The sequence below is a fragment of the Nestor notabilis genome, unplaced genomic scaffold (assembly GCF_000696875.1).
Source record: "Nestor notabilis isolate BGI_N333 unplaced genomic scaffold, ASM69687v1 scaffold3407, whole genome shotgun sequence".
NCBI classification, from domain to species: domain Eukaryota; kingdom Metazoa; phylum Chordata; class Aves; order Psittaciformes; family Psittacidae; genus Nestor; species Nestor notabilis.
Genome location: NW_009937669.1, coordinates 13,761 through 34,346, shown reverse-complemented (window position 1 = coordinate 34,346; position 20,586 = coordinate 13,761). Strand labels below are relative to the sequence as shown.

The 20,586-nt window shown below is 42.1% G+C and overlaps 1 protein-coding gene across 1 annotated transcript in view; it reads left to right on the top strand.

The window, feature by feature from the left end:
* The first annotated feature begins 460 nt into the window (after positions 1-460).
* The window catches only part of SYTL2 (synaptotagmin-like 2), a 27,832-nt gene continuing 7,706 nt past the window's right edge, over positions 461-20,586 (top strand). The window contains exons 1-10 of the mRNA XM_010018924.1: positions 461-605; positions 2,431-2,569; positions 6,862-6,934; positions 7,513-7,612; positions 8,641-9,516; positions 10,532-10,603; positions 15,431-15,532; positions 16,682-16,735; positions 17,945-17,992; positions 19,573-19,667. Coding sequence (XP_010017226.1) covers positions 500-605; positions 2,431-2,569; positions 6,862-6,934; positions 7,513-7,612; positions 8,641-9,516; positions 10,532-10,603; positions 15,431-15,532; positions 16,682-16,735; positions 17,945-17,992; positions 19,573-19,667 — 1,665 coding nt within the window. The 5' untranslated portion in view covers positions 461-499. The remainder of the gene's footprint in view (positions 606-2,430; positions 2,570-6,861; positions 6,935-7,512; positions 7,613-8,640; positions 9,517-10,531; positions 10,604-15,430; positions 15,533-16,681; positions 16,736-17,944; positions 17,993-19,572; positions 19,668-20,586) is intronic.

Genomic DNA, 20,586 nt, shown 5'->3' with positions numbered 1-20,586 from the left:
TAAGCCCCAAAACAGCCATGGACTTAATTTTGACACAGCCGCCATAAGCTGCCATGCAAGCTTACCTCAATTTTATCCTTGGAAAACTGGCCTTCGGAGGCAAGAACTCAAGATCTGCAGTTACTGGAGACTCCTCCAGAACTTTCTGAGCTTGAGAGTTAGCATGGCAAAGCACATATATATATTTTTAAGAGCTGTTTCAACTGAAGCTCCGACGGTAACAGGGCTGAGGCTTCTCCTTCCAGCTTGTTGTCATCCTTCGTAGTTAAATAAGGAACTAACAGGTTGGAAAATGGAAATAGTGTGCTGAGACAGCATTAAAAAACCCCAAACCAACCAAATCAACCCCAAAACTCACACTTTGCATCCCCAAACCCTCCAAAATCCGACTTTGATTCTGTTCACACAGATAAGTAGATTGTGTGTGTCTCACTTATTCCTTTTTCCCCTCCTCAGGCATTTACCAGAGAAAGTCAAGGATGACGTTCAGCTCAAGAACATGAGTGGGCAGTGGTTTTATGAAGCCAAGTCCAAGAGGCACAGAGACAAGATACATGGAGCAGATATTATCAGAGCTTCCATGCGCTGGAAGCCTGCCCCTCCTGGTAAGCATTTGCTTTACATTTTATTCTGGAAAGGCTGGTTTTTACTTCGCTAACCTCAAACACTGTTGTCTGTGAAATACAAGAAGAATATTGGTATCTCTACAAGCAGACAATGATGCAATAAAAGAGATTTCCCATGAGTTTACAGTGTAAGCTTTCTTCTCCCCATTAAAGAGAGGATTCTGTGTGATGACTGCTAACAGGAGGGACTGGCTTGTGTTGATGTGTGGGACTAAAAGCCCTCTACACTCCTAATGCATTCTAATTTCCATTCTTGAGGCCCTCCGAGCTACCCTGGAACATGCGAAGAATCAGAGGTCAAGGAAATTGCTTTTTTATGTATGAATTGCCAAGATTTTGGGTGGTGTTTGAGACCTCTGAGTCTCAGTGCTTGGCACCGTGAGCCAGAGGTTCTAACCACTGAAATATGTGCTGGAGTTCTGGCGCCCCATGTTCACATTAACTTGTAAATGCGCCCATGACCTACCCACACCACGGTGGGTGCCCCCAAATGATCTATTAGAAATGTTTGGTAAAGCCAGTTGTGTTCATGTACCAGATAAATTGCAGACATTAATTTAGTAGTACAGATAGGTGGTAGTATATTGTGTGTAGATCCAGTAATATCAACGAGCTTTGGGCTCACTTGATAATAAATACTATATTCTGAAGCTCTTCTTTTAAAGAAATCAGAATGTAGGAAGATAATGCATTGTGTTTGACATCAGAAATAAATACAGTGTGGTGTCTGGAGAGAAACAAACCAAAAGAGAACACAGGAGCTGCTCTACTGAACAAGGGCAAGACTCTTATTCTCTTGTACTGGTTCTATTGAGGGATTTTGCTGTGTGCTCTTGAAGCAAGTAAGTACTTCTGTCAATGCTGTGTATATACTACAGCGTGCTGCTTTCCATAGGTTTCATAACCACAACTTAGCCTTGTTTTCCTGTGTCTAATCCTGAAATGTTGTACCTTCTCAGTTCCTGCATTCCCAGAGATGGGGGATAATGGCAGTTTAGTCAGTTTGAGGTTACAGTGTGATGGTTTTGGCTTTTTAAGTTGACAAGAAAAGGCCTGAAACAGAGAAGACTGCCAAACAATCAAAGGTTAGCACAGTGTGTTTGTGGGTTTGGCTGGTTTTCAACTTGAAGATTATGAAAATCAGCTGTAAAATTGTAGCTAAACTTTACAATGATTTATAGCTTAAAGGAAAGTACTTAAAGCCATATTATCTTAAAGGAGGGTAATTACTCCCCAGTCTTGTTACTTGAACAAAGGGGTGTACTGGTACATTCAGAACTATGTACAATTGATTGCTTTCAGTGACTCAGTAGATGTCAAGATATTTTTGCTTGCAGTTATGGATAGGGATAGTGAGAACAAAAATCTTGCTTAGTTTTGCACAGTAAGAAATCCTTAGTGTGGGGTACAGGGTGGATTTAGATTAGATATAAGGAAGAAGTTCTCGCTTGCGAGGGTGCTGAGGCGCTGGCACAGGGTGCCCCGAGAAGCTGTGGCTGCCCCATCCCTGGCAGTGTTCAAGGCCAGGCTGGGAACAGGGGCTTGGGGCAACCTGCTCTAGTGGAAGGTGTCCCTGCCTGTGGCAGGGGGTTGGAGCTGGATGAGCTTTAAGGTCCCTTCCAACCCAAACCATTCTGGGATTCTCTGATTTCTAGTAACATTAAAAAAAGTGGTTTTCAGATGGCATCAAATCTGCTCCTGCACACAATTCGGGTACAGAACTTTTGAAATAGGTGTAGGACTGAATGCAAAAAATCATGTATGAACATGGGGGAGACAACAATATTCTTATTTCATGTTTTAGCTGAAGTGAGTCAGAACAGAGCAAACAAAGCAAGGAACAGCTGGGTGAGCAATGTTAATAAAGAAGTCTTTGTGCCACCAGAACTCCATGGCATTGTGGAACACCAAGAAGAAGAGGCGCAACTGAAATCCAGTGCAAGGTAAGCTGTCAGTTTAATCACACTTAGTACATGTATATCAGGATTGGTGAAAGTTGTGAGCTGTAAGTTCCATCCAAAATCCTGTGCTTGCTTCTTACTTCAGAGGTCACCAAATGTTTCCTCGTTATTGCCTGAGGAATCAGTACATGTGAAAGACTGTTAAATCAGTCATGCATTGTTACTTGCTCTGCATCCAAATGCAGAATGATCTTCAGTTTACTTCTCCAAGGCAAAAGTTGTCAGTGGTGTATAGAATCATCCCATGTGTATTCTCATGTGACAATTTAGTCTGGCTCCTGGAAGCAAGCCCTGGAGTTTCTGGTTCCAATGGTTGGTCATGATCAGTCCTTCACAGTTAGTAACAGGGGCACAATAATCGCTGCATCCCTTCAGTCAGCCACTTATTAAAACCAGACTATTGGTTCAGCCTGAATTTTAAGCTTGGATCATATGAAGAATCAGAGACTAAGAAATAACTCCAGAATTTTCCAGGCTTTTTGGGTGCATAGTTTAATCCTCAGAGACTTTTTAAGGAAACCAAAGGTATTTCAGGTGGAAAGAACCAGAATCTTTTGTATTCATGTGGAAAATAAGTCAGATTGTACCAAGAAAAGTAAATGCCTTTCTGGAAGGGAGAGGCTTCCATTCAGAGTAAGAGAAGACAGTCAATTTGGCTATGCCTGAATGGCTGTGGTTGTTACAGGAAAGCTGGATGATAGTTTGTGAACTACAGAGGATTTGGTATTAAATCACTTTATCTCAAGTCTGTAAGCACCCCAAACAGCTTCATTTTGCTTTGAAATATCCTGAGGTGGTCTTGGAGAGACAAACGTGTTCTCTTTAAAACACCTATGTGCAGTAATGCATTGGCCTGTGAAGCTTTCAAAAAGCCTGCATTTGGAAAGGAGAGTGCTGATCTCTTAGCTAGAGTTAAGCAGGCAGGAAATTAATTTCTTTAAATGGCCAGATTCCTCAACACCAGTGAGGAAACAAGAAGCAGGGTGTAACGCAGCTCCTGCTGTTTGTGCTTTCAGTGAGCCGAGAGAGGTGAGAGCCAGAGTTACTCTTCAGGATGACTGTTTTGCTTCTGGTTGTGTCATTGATCTGCTCTGTAACCTTTCACTTTCTTGTCTGTCTTCTAAGCCCTTCTCTGTACGTCATCTGTTTTCTCTTTGCAGCAAGGCTTGTCTCCTCCTTTGCACTTGCACTGAATCTAATAGCAGTTGAATCTTTCACTTTCACGGCCTGCAAACGGGGCACGCACGTTCATGGTGAATGACACCAAAGGTTTGTGTAAGTCTTAACAACTCTGGCTTGCATTGCTGGTCCTACTTATCCTTTACGTATCATTGTGAGTGAACTCCATTATCTTAGATACAATTGAAATCATGCTGAAAAAGTTCAAATAAACTGCTTTGTTGTAGACTTCCTGAAAAATGAAGTACAGTAAGGATGGTAAGTGTTGCTTATCACAAGAAAGAGCTTAACTTCCCCCTCAAGTCAGCTGATAATGCTGACAGAGTGAGTTGTTACTGAATGTAGGTTTCTTACATGTGGCTTTTACCTTCAGCAGTTATTATGGAGTTATGTCTATGCACAACACAAGACATACTGCTGTTTAATATCTTAGGATATTTTGCATGTCATCATGCACACAAGGAAAAGATGACAATGCTTTAAAAATACAGCCTTATAATGTTATACTTGCCATTAGAGCTCCACAAATTGTGTGTGATTAATAAAGAGTAATACAAGAAATCTGGAGAGGGACTTCTTGCAAGGGCATGTAATGACAGGACAAGGGGAATGTCTTTAAACTGACAGAGGGGACATTGAGATGATCTCTGAGGCAGAAGCTCTTCCCTGTGAGGGTGCTGAGGCGCTGGCACAGGGTGCCCAGAGAAGCTGTGGCTGCCCCATCCCTGGCAGTGTTCAAGGCCATGTTGGACACAGGGGCTTGGAGCAACCTGCTCTAGTGGAAGGTGTCCCTGCCTGTGGCAGGGGGTTGGAACTGGATGAGCTTTAAGGTCCCTTCCAACCCAAACCATTCTATGATTCTATGAACAAATTACTCAGACTTTTTTATATTCTGGATCCTGTTCTTAAACAAAACTAATTCTTCCTGAATATGAAGAACGTTCAGTTCTGGTAGATGTGTTTGTAAATTGCTGAGGGTCACAACCAGCCCTGGGCTGGTTCAACTGCTGCTGAGTCAGGTGCTGCTATATTAGGTGGAAGAGAAATCTGCCCACAACTATATTCTTAAAATTAGCTTAGTTATCTTCATCCCCACACCCCAAATATCTAAATCCAGTAATGAAGCTATGAACTAGTTGGGTTTTTTTCCTCTTTGACTTTACAACACTGTGGTACTTCTCTTGCATGCCAGAGCCTTTACATGCCAGAAGTGAGCTGTACCCTTGCACAGAAAGAGTTTTCACAGGGTGACTCAGTCAATATTAACTCTGTTCCCTGATACCATCTCTCTATAGGCTTAAAAGAGGCAATGTTAAAGGGGTTTTATCTTTCCAATTGAGATGTGGAGGTTGCTTTCTTCCCTAGGCTAGAGAATACTCTTAGACTGCCTTGAACAGGCAACAAGTGTTCTGCAAGGTGAGAGCTTGTACAAAAGCCCTAATAACTTACAACTCCATGTAACTTTTCTGCATTAGGGGTAGTGGGATACTTAGATAAGGATACTTTTGATTTGTTTTGGTGAATGGGAGGCCATTTCCAAGTAGATTGTATTGACAATGCCTGCAATTCTGTATCTCCTTTCTCCATCTGCGTTGGCCTTGTTGCCTCTTTGTTCCTGTCCAGTGCTGTCCAGTCTGTGTGCATTTTGGGCCTCCATTGAGGTTCTCAGCACTTTGGTTTGCTGATTTGCAATGCAGGAATTCTTTAATCTGGGTGTATTTATCAGTTTGGCTTCACACACTTTCATAGATTAGCCTTGTGAATGCAGCATATCAGGGAACTGTTTGTTCAGTTTTCCCATTGTATGGGTTGATATTTTCAGACCTTTTGTTGTGCAACTTAGTTATGGGATCCTGGGTGTGTGTTTTTTCTCTGTGTTTTCCTTAGAGCAGGGTTTTCAGTATGCAATGCCAAATTATCACCTCTCTAATTATTCTGTGGTAAGTCTGAAGTAGCGTTGCATTCATGTGGAATTGTATGTGTGTTCCATGACACTTAAAGTTACCCCCCCAGCTCACCAAAGAATGTCTTACCAGTTTTTTGCAGCCCAGGGTACACATCAGTGTTTTCCTTGTCTAAAATGAGTGAAGGGTTGAAGTATTCATAACCTGGACCTTAACATAATCTTGTTTGTCCTGTTGTATGGTCGATGGTGGAGATGGGACACCAAGTGCAGGAGCACACAAGTGCTCTTAGAAACAAAAGCACAAAGTCAAGTGATTTATCAAAGCAAGAGCACAAACTCCAGTCCAGCAGAACAAAGTCTCCTTAAATAGAGGTATTTTCAGACTTAAAAAAACATGATTAGAACTTCATCAGGGACTGTCATGAAAGGGCAAGGGGCAATGGGTTTGAACTTAAGCAGGGGAGATTTAGGTTAGATATTAGGAAGAAGCTCTTCCCTGGGAGGGTGGTGACACACTGACACCGGTTGCCCAGAGAAGCTGGGCTGCCCCATCCCTGGAAATAGATGGAACATGTCTTGCTATAATGCAGGAGCTGTCTCTTGTAGCTGATTTAATTTCTCTTTACCTGGGTTATACTTAGTCAGAATCACAAGTAATAATCTACTTCACTTATGCTCTCAAACCATAGATTTTATAAATCTTAACTGAAAGAACAGCTTATAAGCTGAGGGGATGTGTTGTCATTTGAGGCATGTAACATCTTTGCTGTGGTGGTGATGGGATTTTCATCAGATATTGGCACTTTCCTCCACTTTGATTTCAGTCCTAGAAGTATAAATGTAGGACAGGGATGGAGATGGCAACACTGATATTGTTCGGGGAATGGCTATATTTACATAAAGCTTGCTCAAAAACCTGCAAGTGTCAAAACCACAGTTTCTGTCACACCAAGTGAAAGTTGTATTGAAATCTTTAACAAGCAAGGAAGCTTTTGCAAGGATACAAAGCAGCAAGAATATCCTCTTGCTGTGGAAAGGAGAAGGTTTGCTTCTGAATCTGATGCAAACAGGCTGAATAGAAAACTTGAGGTTATATTTGAGTATGTAGAAATGAATCTTTGTTTTGCTTTTTAAATAGGCTAAAAGTATGTCCTGTTTGCTGAAGGTGTTATATGCTTTTTCTTTGCAGTTCTAAAACAATAAGCTCTGTGTTGGACAAACCAGAGGAAAGACCTAGGAAGGCAGCAGTCTTATCAGTAAAGGTATGACTGGTATTGAATGTAGCAGCAGTTCTCTCTTACATTTTGTGTGTTTCTTTGCTTCAGTGGTAAAGATAATTCAAGATTAGAGGCAGAAGATAATAAGTTGGGGAAAATGAGTATTATTTTTTATTGAAGGGAGATAATGAAAGCCGCTAAAAGCTCGGTGCTAAAGTGCTGTTATGGCTATAAGAAGCAGCCGTCTGTGCTTGACATTATTTCCAGCCTCTTCAAGTACTGAAAAGAATTGTCCTGCTGTGTTGTGATAGCTCTAAAGTCACAGAATTAGAGATAAAATTATTTAACTTGCAACAATTTGGGATTTTCAAGTGTTTTAAAGTGGTGGCTGCTGGTGGGGACTTCAGCAATAACAAGACGAGGCTATATCACAAGCACTTCTGATTGTTTCTTGGCTCATATTGTTGAGATGCTTTGTCATGCTGCCAATTTTAGAGGCATGTTTTCAGGCTCTTTCCTGACAGGGTAGTGAGGCAATGACTACACTTTGATTTACTTTGTGAAGACTGTGCTGATATAACAATTTGACTGCAGTTATAATGTTCATTCCTGTTTTCTTATAGCAAAGGAGAAATCCATTTAATTCCACTGCACCAGGTGATAACTTGCACAGTGGGGAATCAGAAAACAGACCAGCCACTCTACCTCAGCTATCAAAGAAGGGTAAATACACTTATTCAGCATCTCACTGTGAATTTCCTGGTGGTTTATATGGAAACTAATTTTACTTTCTTTGCTTCTTTTTGTAAGGTATCAAAACGTATTTTATCTTAACTGCTTGGAGTTATCAACTAGTTCATTTCAAACCCCGTGTAAAACATGTGAATATGCTCAGGAAATGGCTGTTTATGGGAGTAAATGGGTTTTGCTTCCTCTCTTTTACTCACAGTTCTAGTCAGTATTAAGCACTCCATCCAAAAAGGCTGTTTCTCCTGAATGGCTGTTAAGAGAACAGAGAAATTTCCTTGAATCTGGCACAGTTATCTTGATGTCCTTCCAGTCATTGCTGCTGTTGCCTCAAGAGAAGCAGCCCAGCTTTCTTTGATCTTTATTGTTTCCTTTGTTTTCTCATTCCTGTTTGTTTTCCAGTGCTCCCTTTCCTGCAGTATTCTCTGCAAGCAAGTAGACGAGTGATGATATGTCACAACACAGGCATTTGAAGTTGTAATTTACAGGCTTATATGTGGAAATAACTCTGTCTCTGTTACGAAACTTGCTAACAGGAAAAGGAAAACTTGAACACTAGGAATAAAACCCATCTTCTTACTGGGAGATAATTTCTGCATTTTTCCCTTGTTCCAGGTGAATGTGGAAATAGCCTGTTCCCATTTCTGTAGGTTGCTGTTTATCTTCTGAACCTGAAGAGTTGTATTCAAAAGCTGCCCTTCCCTGTAAACTTTGTGCCTTGCAGGAATAAAGCTGATGGAAAATTTGGTGTGCTCTCCATCTTTGGAATCATCAAATAGTTCATACTTCTAGAATAAGAAATAGCTGCAGGATTATCATCTGCTAAGGCTTCCTATTACATATGAAATCAACACTTATGTTGAGCTTCTGCTTGTGTTTTACTGCAAATGTTGTTAATAAATCAATCCAATCACTGCACTCTAGACCTGCACTGTGTCATATACCTCTGCTTGTGCAGATGAATGTCATGTAAACTCATGATTTCTTCTCTATATATCTCACAGAAATTCTGCCACCCTTAGAAGACAGCCAACCTACACTCAACTTACACGACGATGAAACAGAGAAACACAATCAGCCTCCTGTGGAACCTCCTGATGAATCATGGAAAGCAGTGAAGCGTCCTGTCCCAAAAGCCAGGAAACTAATTCACAAAGCACCAGATCCTGTGTCACAAAGAGAAGACTTTGCTCCAAAAGCAGCCAAACAGACTGAGAGGATGAATGGCATCAGCACACCGCCCAGGGGCATTCTGAAACGCAGCTCAAGCTCCAGTTCCACTGACTCAGAAGTTCGTGTTAGTCAGGTGTTAGATGTTCAGAAAAAGAATGGTCTTCCTACTGCAACTATATTTGAAGGAGAAGCTGAGAATTCCCTTAGGGAAGAAGCAGAAGAGTCCACACAAATTTCACTGGAAAAACTGAAACAAGTGAGGTTCTCATCTGGCACAGGTAAAGGAGAACCTCTGCAAAGCCCACAGCCACACCATGGTAGAGAAACAGGAGAGTTTGGTTTGTTAGACTCTGATGAAATGAAGAGTGGTGGAAGTGATGCTATTAGATCAGATTCATCTGGGAATAAGCAAATTTCTGCTGAAAATCCTTTGGGAACCTATTCATCGGCTTTACAAATAAACCCAGTAGATGGCTTACAAGAAGACACATCAGCATCCAGCCTTTGTGACACTAATAGGCCACTCTTCCTGGTTAACGAAACCTTGCAGAAAAAGACTGTCGCTCCTAAGAAACTTGAAACTCCACAGAAGAGCTCCAGCAATATCCTGCCAAATAGCGATAATGAACTGAGTGTTGATGAGACATGTGAAAATAAACCCAACCAGATCTTGAGCCATGAATCGAAGTCACACAAAGACTTTACTGGTAAGAGACAAATAGGAGTGAGGAACAGAATGCAGCAGCACATAGTGTGGATTCCTTAATGTTTGAATCACTTGTATCTAGGAACTGACAATTAAGAAACAGAAATAGTAGGAAGTGTTCAAGGAAGTGTATCTGGAGAGCAGCTTTTTACAAAGGCATGTGGGGACAGGACAAGGGAGAATGGCTTTAAGTGACAGAGGGAAGACTGAGATGAGCTTTTAGGCAGAAGTTCTTCCCTGTGAGGGTGCTGAGGCGCTGGCCCAGGGTGCCCAGAGGAGCTGTGGCTGCCCCATCCCTGGCAGTGTTCAAGGGCAGGTTGGACACAGGGGCTTGGAGCAACCTGCTCTAGTGGAAGGTGTCCCTGCCCATGGCAGGGGGTTGGGACTGGATGAGCTTTAAGATCTCTTCCAGCCTAAACCATTCTGCAATGATATGAATGTGCTACATACTGCAGAACTAAATTCTAAATCACTTTTTATTTAATTGCTCTAACGTAGTCAATATTTTTTAGATGATCTTCTACTGACATTCTTAAAATTGACAATCAGATCGGAGCCTGAATTAGGTACCTTAATTGTGGATGATGAAGGTGAAGTGATGGCATTTGGATAAAATTCCTGTCATGAGGCCAGGTAGATCTGTCCGCACAGGAACTGAGGAGTTTTTTGGTGTGCTGCTGTCAAGTGTCCTTGCTTGTAATCCAGTTGTGACTTGGGGATTGGCTCATGGGACTAAATCAGCTGCATTGTCTGCCTACTTCCTCCCCCCATGTAGTCATTCCCTTTAGAATGGGGATAACCAGTTTTATTAGCTCACACCCTCAAAAGTGATATGATTCCAGTAGGATATCTCAGTGCAGGAGTTTATTTTTCACTTTATTGCCTGCAGTGTGGTTCTTTCCAAAAACACAAGGACAGAGAACTCTTCTCTCTGCTAACAGAGATTTTCAAGCTAGATCAAACACTTGTAGAGTCACGTGTCTGATTCCTAACTCTGATAAGTCTGTTTGTTGTAGATGAACATCAGCTTTCTGCTAAGACAGAAGCACATGAGGTGTCAAATACCAATTCTACAAGTCTTCAACAAGGTAAGCCTGATCTTGTTGAGGAGCAAGATGCTAAAACCACTCTAAAGCCTGACAAAAATGCCGATGAACTCAAAGTGGCTGATGAATCTGTATCAAAAGTTTTAGACTGGTTTGAAAGAAGTTCTGGTGCTGAAGATGGGAAACTTGGGTCAGCTAAACCCCAAGGCAGGGAACCCAAAGAGGAAGTGGACTTCTCAGCCAGAAGAGCAGTTCTTCCTGCAGAACACAGTGGGCTTAAGATGGCTGGAAAAACAGGAATTACAGAAGAGTTGCTGTCTGGAAAGAATAAACAACAGAACAGAATTTCACCTACATCACTTAGTGCAGGAGATACACAACTGATAAAAGAGAGGATGAAACCTGTGAAAGGGGAAGAGAATGAGGAGCAAAATGACAAATCACAAACTGAACTTGACTGTACAAAAGTTGAAGAACATGATCAAGAAATTAAGCAGCAAAATGAAAAATCAAACCTCTGGGAACATGAAGAACACAAGCTACCAGCTGAGAAATGTGAATCAGAGAAGGCAATACGAGAAAGAAGAAGAATAAGGGAGATCAGAGCATTTTGGGAAAGGGGTCAAACTACCCTCAGTCACGGAGAGAAAGAAGATAGCATCAATACTAATGCATCAGGTGGTGGTGCATTGAAAGGTCTTGGGGTAAGTGACAGAATAAAAGCAACTGCAGTGTATGTACCTAGTGGATTGGATGACCGAAGCAAGAATACCCTAACATGTGCTGAACCACGTTGTGCAAGCCAGGCTTCAGAAAATGAGCATCAAAACTCTTCTGAGTTTAGACCAGGCCATGCAGCTGGAAAGCCAGAAAGAACACTTCCATCTGATGGTGAAGTTCATGAAGACACAGAATTGCCAAAGGCTGGTAACTCGCAGCCAGGAGTTGGTGCCATTTCAGCTTCCCCACGAAGCAAAGACAGAGATGAGAAAGAAACACTGAAAGGAAAAGCTTCTGCTTGCTTCGCCCAGAAACCCAACTTCCAGATTTTGTCTTTAAAAGACAAAATTAATGAGAAGTCCAAGAATCAAATTTTGGATTCTTCACATTTCCAGAGTCTGAGAAACTTCTGGGATACTGGAGCTAAATTAGAGAGTGGCATTGACAGGGGAGAGGTTTCTTTGCCAAATAAAACTAATTCAATAATCCATGAGAGAAAATCAAAGAAAAATGAAGAAGGCAGAGATAATGTGAGCAAGCAAGAGTTAATTCAACAACAAACCCAAATACCTGAGACAGAAAACCCACAGAAACCTGATTCTGTGGTCTCTGAACTGCCTCTAGGATCTCCTACCCTGAAAGGTCTGAATGTGACACTGACAACGTCACAGCTGGACAGAAGGGCAGTTATCTCAAAACCCAAGGACAAGATGTGTCTTCCAGAGCAAGAAGCTAAAGAATGTGTAGAAAAAAATATTGTTTCACCAGAAGAACATCATATTTCCTTGCAGTTGCTCCTATCACCTGGAGATAAAGGTGCTTTAAAGGAGACAACAGTAGATGATTTGCTATGTTTACCTATAGAAAAAGTGGAGAAGACTACTCCATTAGATGTCAGTCTTCCTCAAGAGGAAGTTGCAGAGACTGTGGATAAGGTGGTTCTACCTAAACCTGATCTGGATGTATTTAAATTAGGCCTCAAGAAGTTAGAAAAGGAAGCCTCTGAGATGGCATCTAGCTTGAACCTAAAAGAAAACAGTTTGAAACAGCCAACTCTTCACTCGGAACAGTGCAAGGTCTTTGGAAGAACAGTAGGACAAAGCCATGACTCTTGTCCTGCTGCTCAAAAGGAAGAAATAGGTAAAAGCACAGGAAAAGTGAATGTGCCATCAAGAGGTGAGCATGAAAACAAGAAAAGCCTGGGGAATTGTAGGGAATTTGAGACTTTCTCTCTGCAGCCTCAGGCAGCAGACAAGGATGATACTCCTGAGGGTTCTCAGAGGCCTCAAGCTGGTTTGCAGAACCTCCTCAGAGAACCCTTTGTATCTCAACCTGAGTATAGAGGGATGGGAATGAAAACATGCAGTAACATGAATAGTATATTACAAACTAATTATAGTGTAGAATCAACATGCCCAAAAGTTACTGGGCAGCCTGAGGAGATCAGTGAGACCATAGAAAAGTCACTTGCCCCATCCAAGGTCAGTGGCTTGAGTTGTGCTTTAGACAAGCTGCTGAAGGAGGCTTCTGAAACACCACCTCCTAAACCAAAGCGTGTCAACTGCACAGTACTGAGGGCTGCTGAGGTGGAAGTTCAAAGCACAACCTGTGAGCCTGATGGAGAGTTCCTGCAGGAAATTGGTGAGACCATAGAAAAATCAGTTGCCCCATCCAAGGTCAGTGGCTTGAATTCTGCTTTAGAGAAGCTGCTGAAGGAGGCTTCTGAAACACCACCTCCTAAACCAAAACGTGCTGACAGAACAATATGGAGGGCTGCTGAGGTGGAAGTTAAAAGCACAACCTGTGAGCATGGTGGAGAGTTACCACGGGAAAACAGTGATACCATGGAAAGATCTGCAGTGTCCAAGGCAGAATATGGAGTATTTGATGTGAATTTGCAGAAGCTACCGAAAGATAACTCTGAAACACCAGCTTCTGTGCTGGGAAACAGGGATAAGAAAAGGCAAGATAAAATACAGACTAGTGTGAGTGTGCCCACTCCGCATCGAGAGAGGGACCAGCCTCAAGAAATACAAGAAACAATAGAAAAAACTTCAGTTTCAAATACTGCAAAATTCAATGAGTTCAGTTGCTCTTTAGAAAAACTTCTTCGAGAAGCATCCAAAGCTTCATGTCCAATATCCAGGGAGTTGAATAGGCAAGAAGAGTTTGGGGATCATATTCCCTCACAAGAAAAGACTGTCTTCATGACAATGTCACAGCCACGTCCTGCTTTCAGTAGGTGTCATACACAGATGAAGACAGCTGTCAGAGGGGGGGCTCCACAACAAAATAATAAAGCTTCAGTGAATGATCTTGCAGTAAGTGAAACTGAAGCTTTTGATCTTCCTAAAAGAAATGGAGCTGTTAATACATTAGGAAAGAGAAACATGGCTCCAGTTGATCTCCCTCCCTTGGAAGGAGATCCCAATGTGACTGAAATCAAGCTGTTCAAGATAAATGAGAAAGGAAGGAGAGATGAAAGCACATCCCTGGATGCCTCTGAAAAGAACCCAGACTTTAAAGCACCATTGGGATTCAGGAGAGCAAGCACACCACTTAGAGATGAGAGCTGCTCCCCCCAGCCAGGAGAAGCTCAACTTCACCTCATGTCTCTGCATGATGAAGAGGAAAGGGTTGGATCAGATCTGGGATCCAGTTCTTCCAGTGAACACTCTGATTCCCACTCTGGAAGCAGAAGTTTATCTCGTGAGCTGTTTGATTTCTAAAACTCAGGGTGCTGGATTGTTAAACATGGCTACACTTTCCTTAGTAGCCAACTTGAAATACATTTACACAAAGTCTGTGTGATACTTCGTGTATCACAAGGCATTTCTCAACTGAATGCTTTGGATAGTTGTTGGGAAGGATGGGAAGACTCAGTAGGTCCTTTAATTGGAAAGTGTTTCACACATACCACATTTGGCTGAACTTTTTCGGTGAGGGGAGTTCAGCAGCATGAATCAATCACATCAGTCTTCATGATTCACCCTTTTCTTCCTCCCCTGTGACATCACCTTCAAATTACTAACATTGAAACACTCAAATTCTAGTATTTCTTTTAAATATACTGGATTAAAAGAGAGGAAAAAATCAGTGGCTGACTCAGTTCATTCTTTAGTGTGACCAGTTGTTCTTCAAAGGTAAATCCTCATCAGTGGAATGGCTGGATATAAAGACAGTACCAACACTCTCTGCTATTTTATTCAGTGTTGCTGCCTGCTAGGAAGTGGTCATATAAATGGTCTGTTCATTGGGATTCTCATTACCTGACTGAATGGCTGCTCTAATCAGCGTGTAGCGTGTGGTAGTCATCGAAGGGCATAAGGTAGAGAAATAATTTGACCTTTTTAATCTCATGCTGAGAGGCTGGGAATGGTTTCTCCACCCAGAGAGAATGTGAGCAATGTGTCAGGTTCCCAGGGCCTGCCAACTCACTCCTGAGTCTGTTCTGAAAGTGAGATTCCAATGGAAGTCAGCAAAGACTCAAGACAAATGAGGAAAAAGGAAACATAATTTGGTTTTACCTGTGATTACAGACAGCAGCACTGTAAGGCCTGGTTGGTTGGTTGGCTGATGAGGAGGAAACGGAGGCACGGAGGAGACAGGGTCTCAAAGGTTTCTGTCTGTCTTGATTCTGCCCTTGGAGACAATTGCATCATTTCAGGGATCCAAATATCTCCACTGGGTGGTTTTGTGGTTTTTACTCCAGTATTGAAACGAAATTACTTTCCCTGGGGAGGAAAATAGAACAAAGTTGAACAGAGGGAAAAACTAAAGCTGTTAACTTTGTTTTTGGAGCTGGTTCATACCAAGATAGTTACAAAATGACTAAAGTCTATATTATTCTTAGCCAGTTAAGTGCCACAATTGCCCCAAACCCCATTATTAGTCAGTATACACATACCCACACAAGGCAAATCAGCCAACCTGCCTCTCTACTGATGGCCAAGACACTTCAGAGACAGCAAACGGACACTTAAAATTAGACATTTTGTTTATTTTGGACTTCTTTTGCATTTTCACTGAATGTTCAGTCTTTGCTAACAGTCAAAATAGATTCTCATGGGCAATCCGTGGTTGTATTTTTAGTGACTTATTTGTGGCATGTCTGTATGTGCAGTGTTCATGTGTTTTGTCTCATAACAGGTTCAGAAGAAGAACTAAACCCTGTTTTGCTGGCTTTGAAAAGGAGTGCAGATAGGAAAATGCCTTCCAAAAGTCTAGAGGACATTCCATCAGCCACCTCAAGTGAGCACAAAGCTTGTGTGTCTCCCGTGACCCCAGTTTGGCTTAACCATGTTCATGCTGGTCTTCCATACAGCTTTGCCAAGTAGTGTTTTTGTCTGTGTTTCCCAGTGAGCTGTATGGAACTTGTACTGTAGAACCATGTTCTTTTCTCACATGGTTTAGACTTCAGTTCTTTGTGATGCTTTTGACACAGCACAGGTCCATGAAGCAGACATCTTCCAAAAATGCACTGTGTTAATCAGTGGTGAAGTATTCCTTGAAGAGTTGGTGAGGTGCTGGCACAGGGTGCCCAGAGAAGCTGTGGCTGCCCCATCCCTGGCAGTGTTCAAGGCCGGGTTGGACACAGGGGCTTGGAGCAACCTGCTCTAGTGGAAGGTGTCCCTGCCTGTGGCAGGGGGTTGGAACTGGATGAGCTTTAAGGTCCCTTCCAACCCAAACCAGTCTGGGATTCTCGTCTTTCAATATTGAAAGCTTTGGCAACTACCCAAATGTGCAGTGAGCAACAACTGCCATTGCCTCTTGCTTGGGTCAAGACCTGTTGGCTTGGGTCAAATTAGTAGACAGTGGAAGTATGAGAAAATCAGTTTAGTAGCATTTCACATTTGTATTCTAGCAGTTAATATCCCAAAATCACTCTAAGAGAATACAATGAGACAAGATTGTACTTCAAATTCATTCCCTTTGTAGCCTTCTTAGGTTTTTATGTTGAGTTATTATTCCTGTCTCCCTTCATACTACCCCTGAGTGTTTTCAGGCTCATCCTCTGCCTAATGGGGAAGACCTAACCTGAACTTCATGTGTAAACTGAAGTGTGGAGTGTAGATTTTGAAAGATGCTGGCTGTCGTTGGCAAATTACTCTTCTAATACTACTTATGCTGTTGCCTGCTTCTAACTAGGTTTTAGGTATGCACTAACACTTGCAATGGCACACTCATAGAAACCATGTCGACGTGAGACTGCTGCTTGGCTGCAGGCTTGCTGCAGTGTGTGAAGTAGAAAGCATCTCTTGAATTAACCATTTCCATGGCTCTGCTGGTTTGTTTGACTTTGTGTCCTCACCACTGTTAGCTCTGTGATTACCACTGCCATCCATTTTATCACACTGAACAGCAGAATTCCTAACTGTGTGTTACTTTTTTCCTGCACAGATAAAGGAAAAATAACTAATCCAAAGGAAGAATTAGCTCTTAGTGCTGAAGATGGTAAATATTCTTTTGTGTCTGCATGGAACTTTGTTTTTTCAATGGCTTCTATTTGCTAGTGCAGGATTTTTTTTAAGCAAGAATTGTGCTTCTAGATTTGATTAATTTCAGCATGACTGAAATGTTTGTAGACTTTCACTGTGGTGTTTTACTCTTAAGGAATATACTGTTATGTCCTGCTATATCTGTAGAAACTCTCTACCACTTACCAGTGTGTTGTTTTGGCCTTTGGTAATTCAGCCTGTGAAACAGTTACTGAAATTATTGAGAGCTTTGAACAGTAGCTCAGTTGAAAGACTTGACTTAAGTAAATATTGAATTTGTCTGTTAATCTGTTGCATTATAAGATGGTTTTTGCTAGTGCAAAACACCCTTCAGAGTGCATCAGTTGAAAAGGAACCTCTCCTACAATCCCTTTCTCAATCTAGCAAAGTAGTTACTCCAAGAAGTAGACGAAGCTCTAGATCAGCTCCAGTAGCTATCATCAGTCCACTAGTGCATTACAGATGCCTTGCTGTTAATTTTTCCTATATACCTTTAGAAATTCCAAATCTAAGAAAATAAAAGCAAACCTGCTCAATGTCAAGATGAATACAATGGAAAACCATTAAATTACATCGAATATGGTAGCACATAACACACAACTCTTTCTTTACTGCATTGGAGCACTATAGCTATAAAAAATAGTTGTGCACAGTTGCATTTGTTGTCATGTTTTAGATGCTTTAAGGCATTCTGCATGTTAGTGGCTTATAGTATAAACAGGGTGATTGTAGCATGACAGGATGCATGCACTGTCCAGAAAATGAACATAAGGCTTCAGTACCATACTGTACTTTGCTTTCAGATGGAGCCCCCTACTTGAAAGCATGTTTTATGTTCAGGATGGAATGTATAGACACTTACCTGAAAAGGGTGAGGGGGTTATTTGGAGCTTAAATGTATTAAGAGTGAAGTTTTGAAAAAATAGCAAACAGCCAAATGAATAGCTCTGCACACAGGCAAGTTCTTGCTTTGCTTAGCTTGTACACTCATGTTCCCCTTGTTGTGATCCAGCTCCTCAAAGGAGGACAGCAATGCAAAATATAGAAACACACAGGGTCTGGGGAAGTCAAAAACTTCCCATATCTAACATGTATTGATGTTATTTATAACATTGCAAAGCTGTTTGTGCTACTAAATGACTGTTGTCAATACTGCACTGAGCAGGTCCGAAACCTGGTCAGCATCAAGAGAGGAATGAAAATGCCACCGGAAGTGAGTAACAGGATCCTTCCAGCAGACAATGGAGAGGCTTCTCCATTGATATTTAAACTAATGCATCACAAATCCTTTGTTACTTAACAACTAACAAGTTATACATCTGGACTAGATCCGAGCTCCATGTGGAAACTGCATCTAACTGCATACTGAAAACAACTGACATGTTGAGTGCTAATTGAGCTTCATCCAGCAACAGCTTTGCAAAAGCTTAACTCTCACCTTGCAAACAGTGTTGCAGTGTTTCACTTTGTGTGATAGACAGGTGTGCCTCTAGCTGGCTGTTTGTTGCCAAGTAGTTCTGTCATATGCTATTCAGTCTTGGTGTGTTTAACAATGTGTATCCAGTCCACAGATAAAGAGCTTTAGTGCATTATTAAATATAAGTGGGGTTAGAGAATGGAAAATTCTGAGTATCATGGGCTTACTGCAAACTGGATTTTTGCAAGGCTGCAATGTTGTGCAGTTAAGCTTTGTACAGTGAAAGAGCGTAGAAGTGAACTTCATTAGAGGTATACAAATGAAGAGATGGGCTGCAAAAAAGTGCATCATTAATGATATGCATCTTAAAATTAACTAGGAATACTTGAAATGCCTTTGCTTAGGTCTAAAAATAGCTTGATTTACACAATGTTCCTATTGCAATTAATTAGACTGTAAAGAAAAGAACAGAGTTTAGCTGTATGCTGATTTCTTACCAAGAACTTTATGATGACTGTAATCATTCTAGGATTGGAACTAGGATTAGGAGGCCATGGAGATGCTCTGAGGACTGGAGCAGCTCTGCTCTGGAGCCAGGCTGAGAGAGCTGGGCTGGGGCAGCCTGGAGAAGAGAAGGCTCCTGAAGGGGAGACCTTAGAGCAGCTCCAGTGCCTAAAGGGGCTCCAGGAAACCTGGAGAGGGGCTTTGGACAAGGGCCTGGAGGGACAGGACAAAGGGAATGGCTTGAACCTGCCAGAGGGGAGATGGAGATGAGCTCTGAGGCAGAAGCTCTTCCCTGTGAGGGTGCTGAGGCGCTGGCACAGGGTGCCCAGAGAAGCTGTGGCTGCCCCATCCCTGGCAGTGTTCAAGGTCAGCTTGGACACAGGGGCTTGGAGCAACCTGCTCTAGTGGAAGGTGTCCCTGCCTGTGGTAGGGGGTTGGAATTGGATGGTCTTCCAGCCCAAACCATTGTATGACTCTAATGTCCATGAGGGTATGGTTAGTGCATGAGTGCTGCACTTATCCTTGTTCTAGGAAGAAATGTAGAAGGTAAACTGAAAATATTTTCTTCATCCCTTTTGATTAGAATTTGGTTGCAGCACCCAGGCTTGTACATCATGTCAAGCAATGTCAATGTTTCTGCTCCTGCCGAAGTCCTTTGGTCAGTGTTATAGAAGCTGTCAAAGTAGATTATGCTTCCTAATGAGTCCTCTGGGGGGTGTAGGGAGGAGGACCAACCTCGCATCCAAGTTGTAAACCGGTTGTGCATGTGCATGTTATTTCGCCTGAATTTGTCTAACTGTGTCATGTTGTGGAACATCCCTGTTTTGATGTACAAATGTATTTTTGAAGCCTTTTGAATTGCTGCTCTTCAGTTTCCACAGTGCCTTCACAGCCTGACAAGCTGTCTTCCAATCCTGAAAAACTCAAAGGGCTGAGCAAGTCAGTACCATCATTCATACAGGAAGAGGTAAGTTCCATTGTCCTGCTGACCTGCTCCATGGACAGCAGCTAAAGTGGTCCTAGAGAAGCCATCTATTCTTTATAAGGGAGCTTAGGATTTTAACTGTCTTCCATGAACTCTTTGGAACACGACTGATTAGCCACATGGCTTAACTGTTACTTCACTCCCTGGATTTACGTTGGACAGTCCCAAATATCTCTCTCCAAACCAATTTTCCTCTCAAGGAGCCCTGGCCTGGGCAGAATGAGCATTAGGATGGGCATTAGTCAGCCCTTACCTTTGGCCTCTGAACTGGAGAATAATCTTGGCCTAGCAGTACAGACATGGCCAGAGAAGCTACAATTAGCAGATCTTCATAAAGACTTATTAATAATGCTTCTATGGTGTTTATTTATGTCTATAAATATTCGTTTGATTTAGAGTGTGTAGATGTTGTTTACTAATCTTGTGTTGCTGGATCAAAACTGTATAAAGGAGGGGAGAAGCCCTGTAAATGGATCGTGGCTGGAGTGCAGCAGGAAAATGCTGTTTTCTTCAGCAGCTCGCAAAGGAAGATGCCAAGACACACATGGGAAGTGAAGCATCGATTCTTTAGTACAGCAATAGCATTGAGACAGAATGGGGTTGTAAGCACATAACCTGGTAATGACCAGGTAAACAACAACTGCAGTTCCTTGATGGAAAAGCAGGGCCCTGCTTAGTGTCCTGCAAGAAAGGCTCTTTGTATCTGGTGCTTTAGTGTGCATGTTGCCTCCCAGCTAGCTGCCTTCAAGACAGGGTACAGAATTGACTGTATTTGCTATGTAACAGAAAGGGACTGGTAAAAGACCTGAGCATTATCACTTGCAAAGTGAAGTAGAGAAGCTGAGTTTAATTGTGCCAGTAAAATTGTACTCTTTCACTGCCATTTGAGATTTAAAGCCAA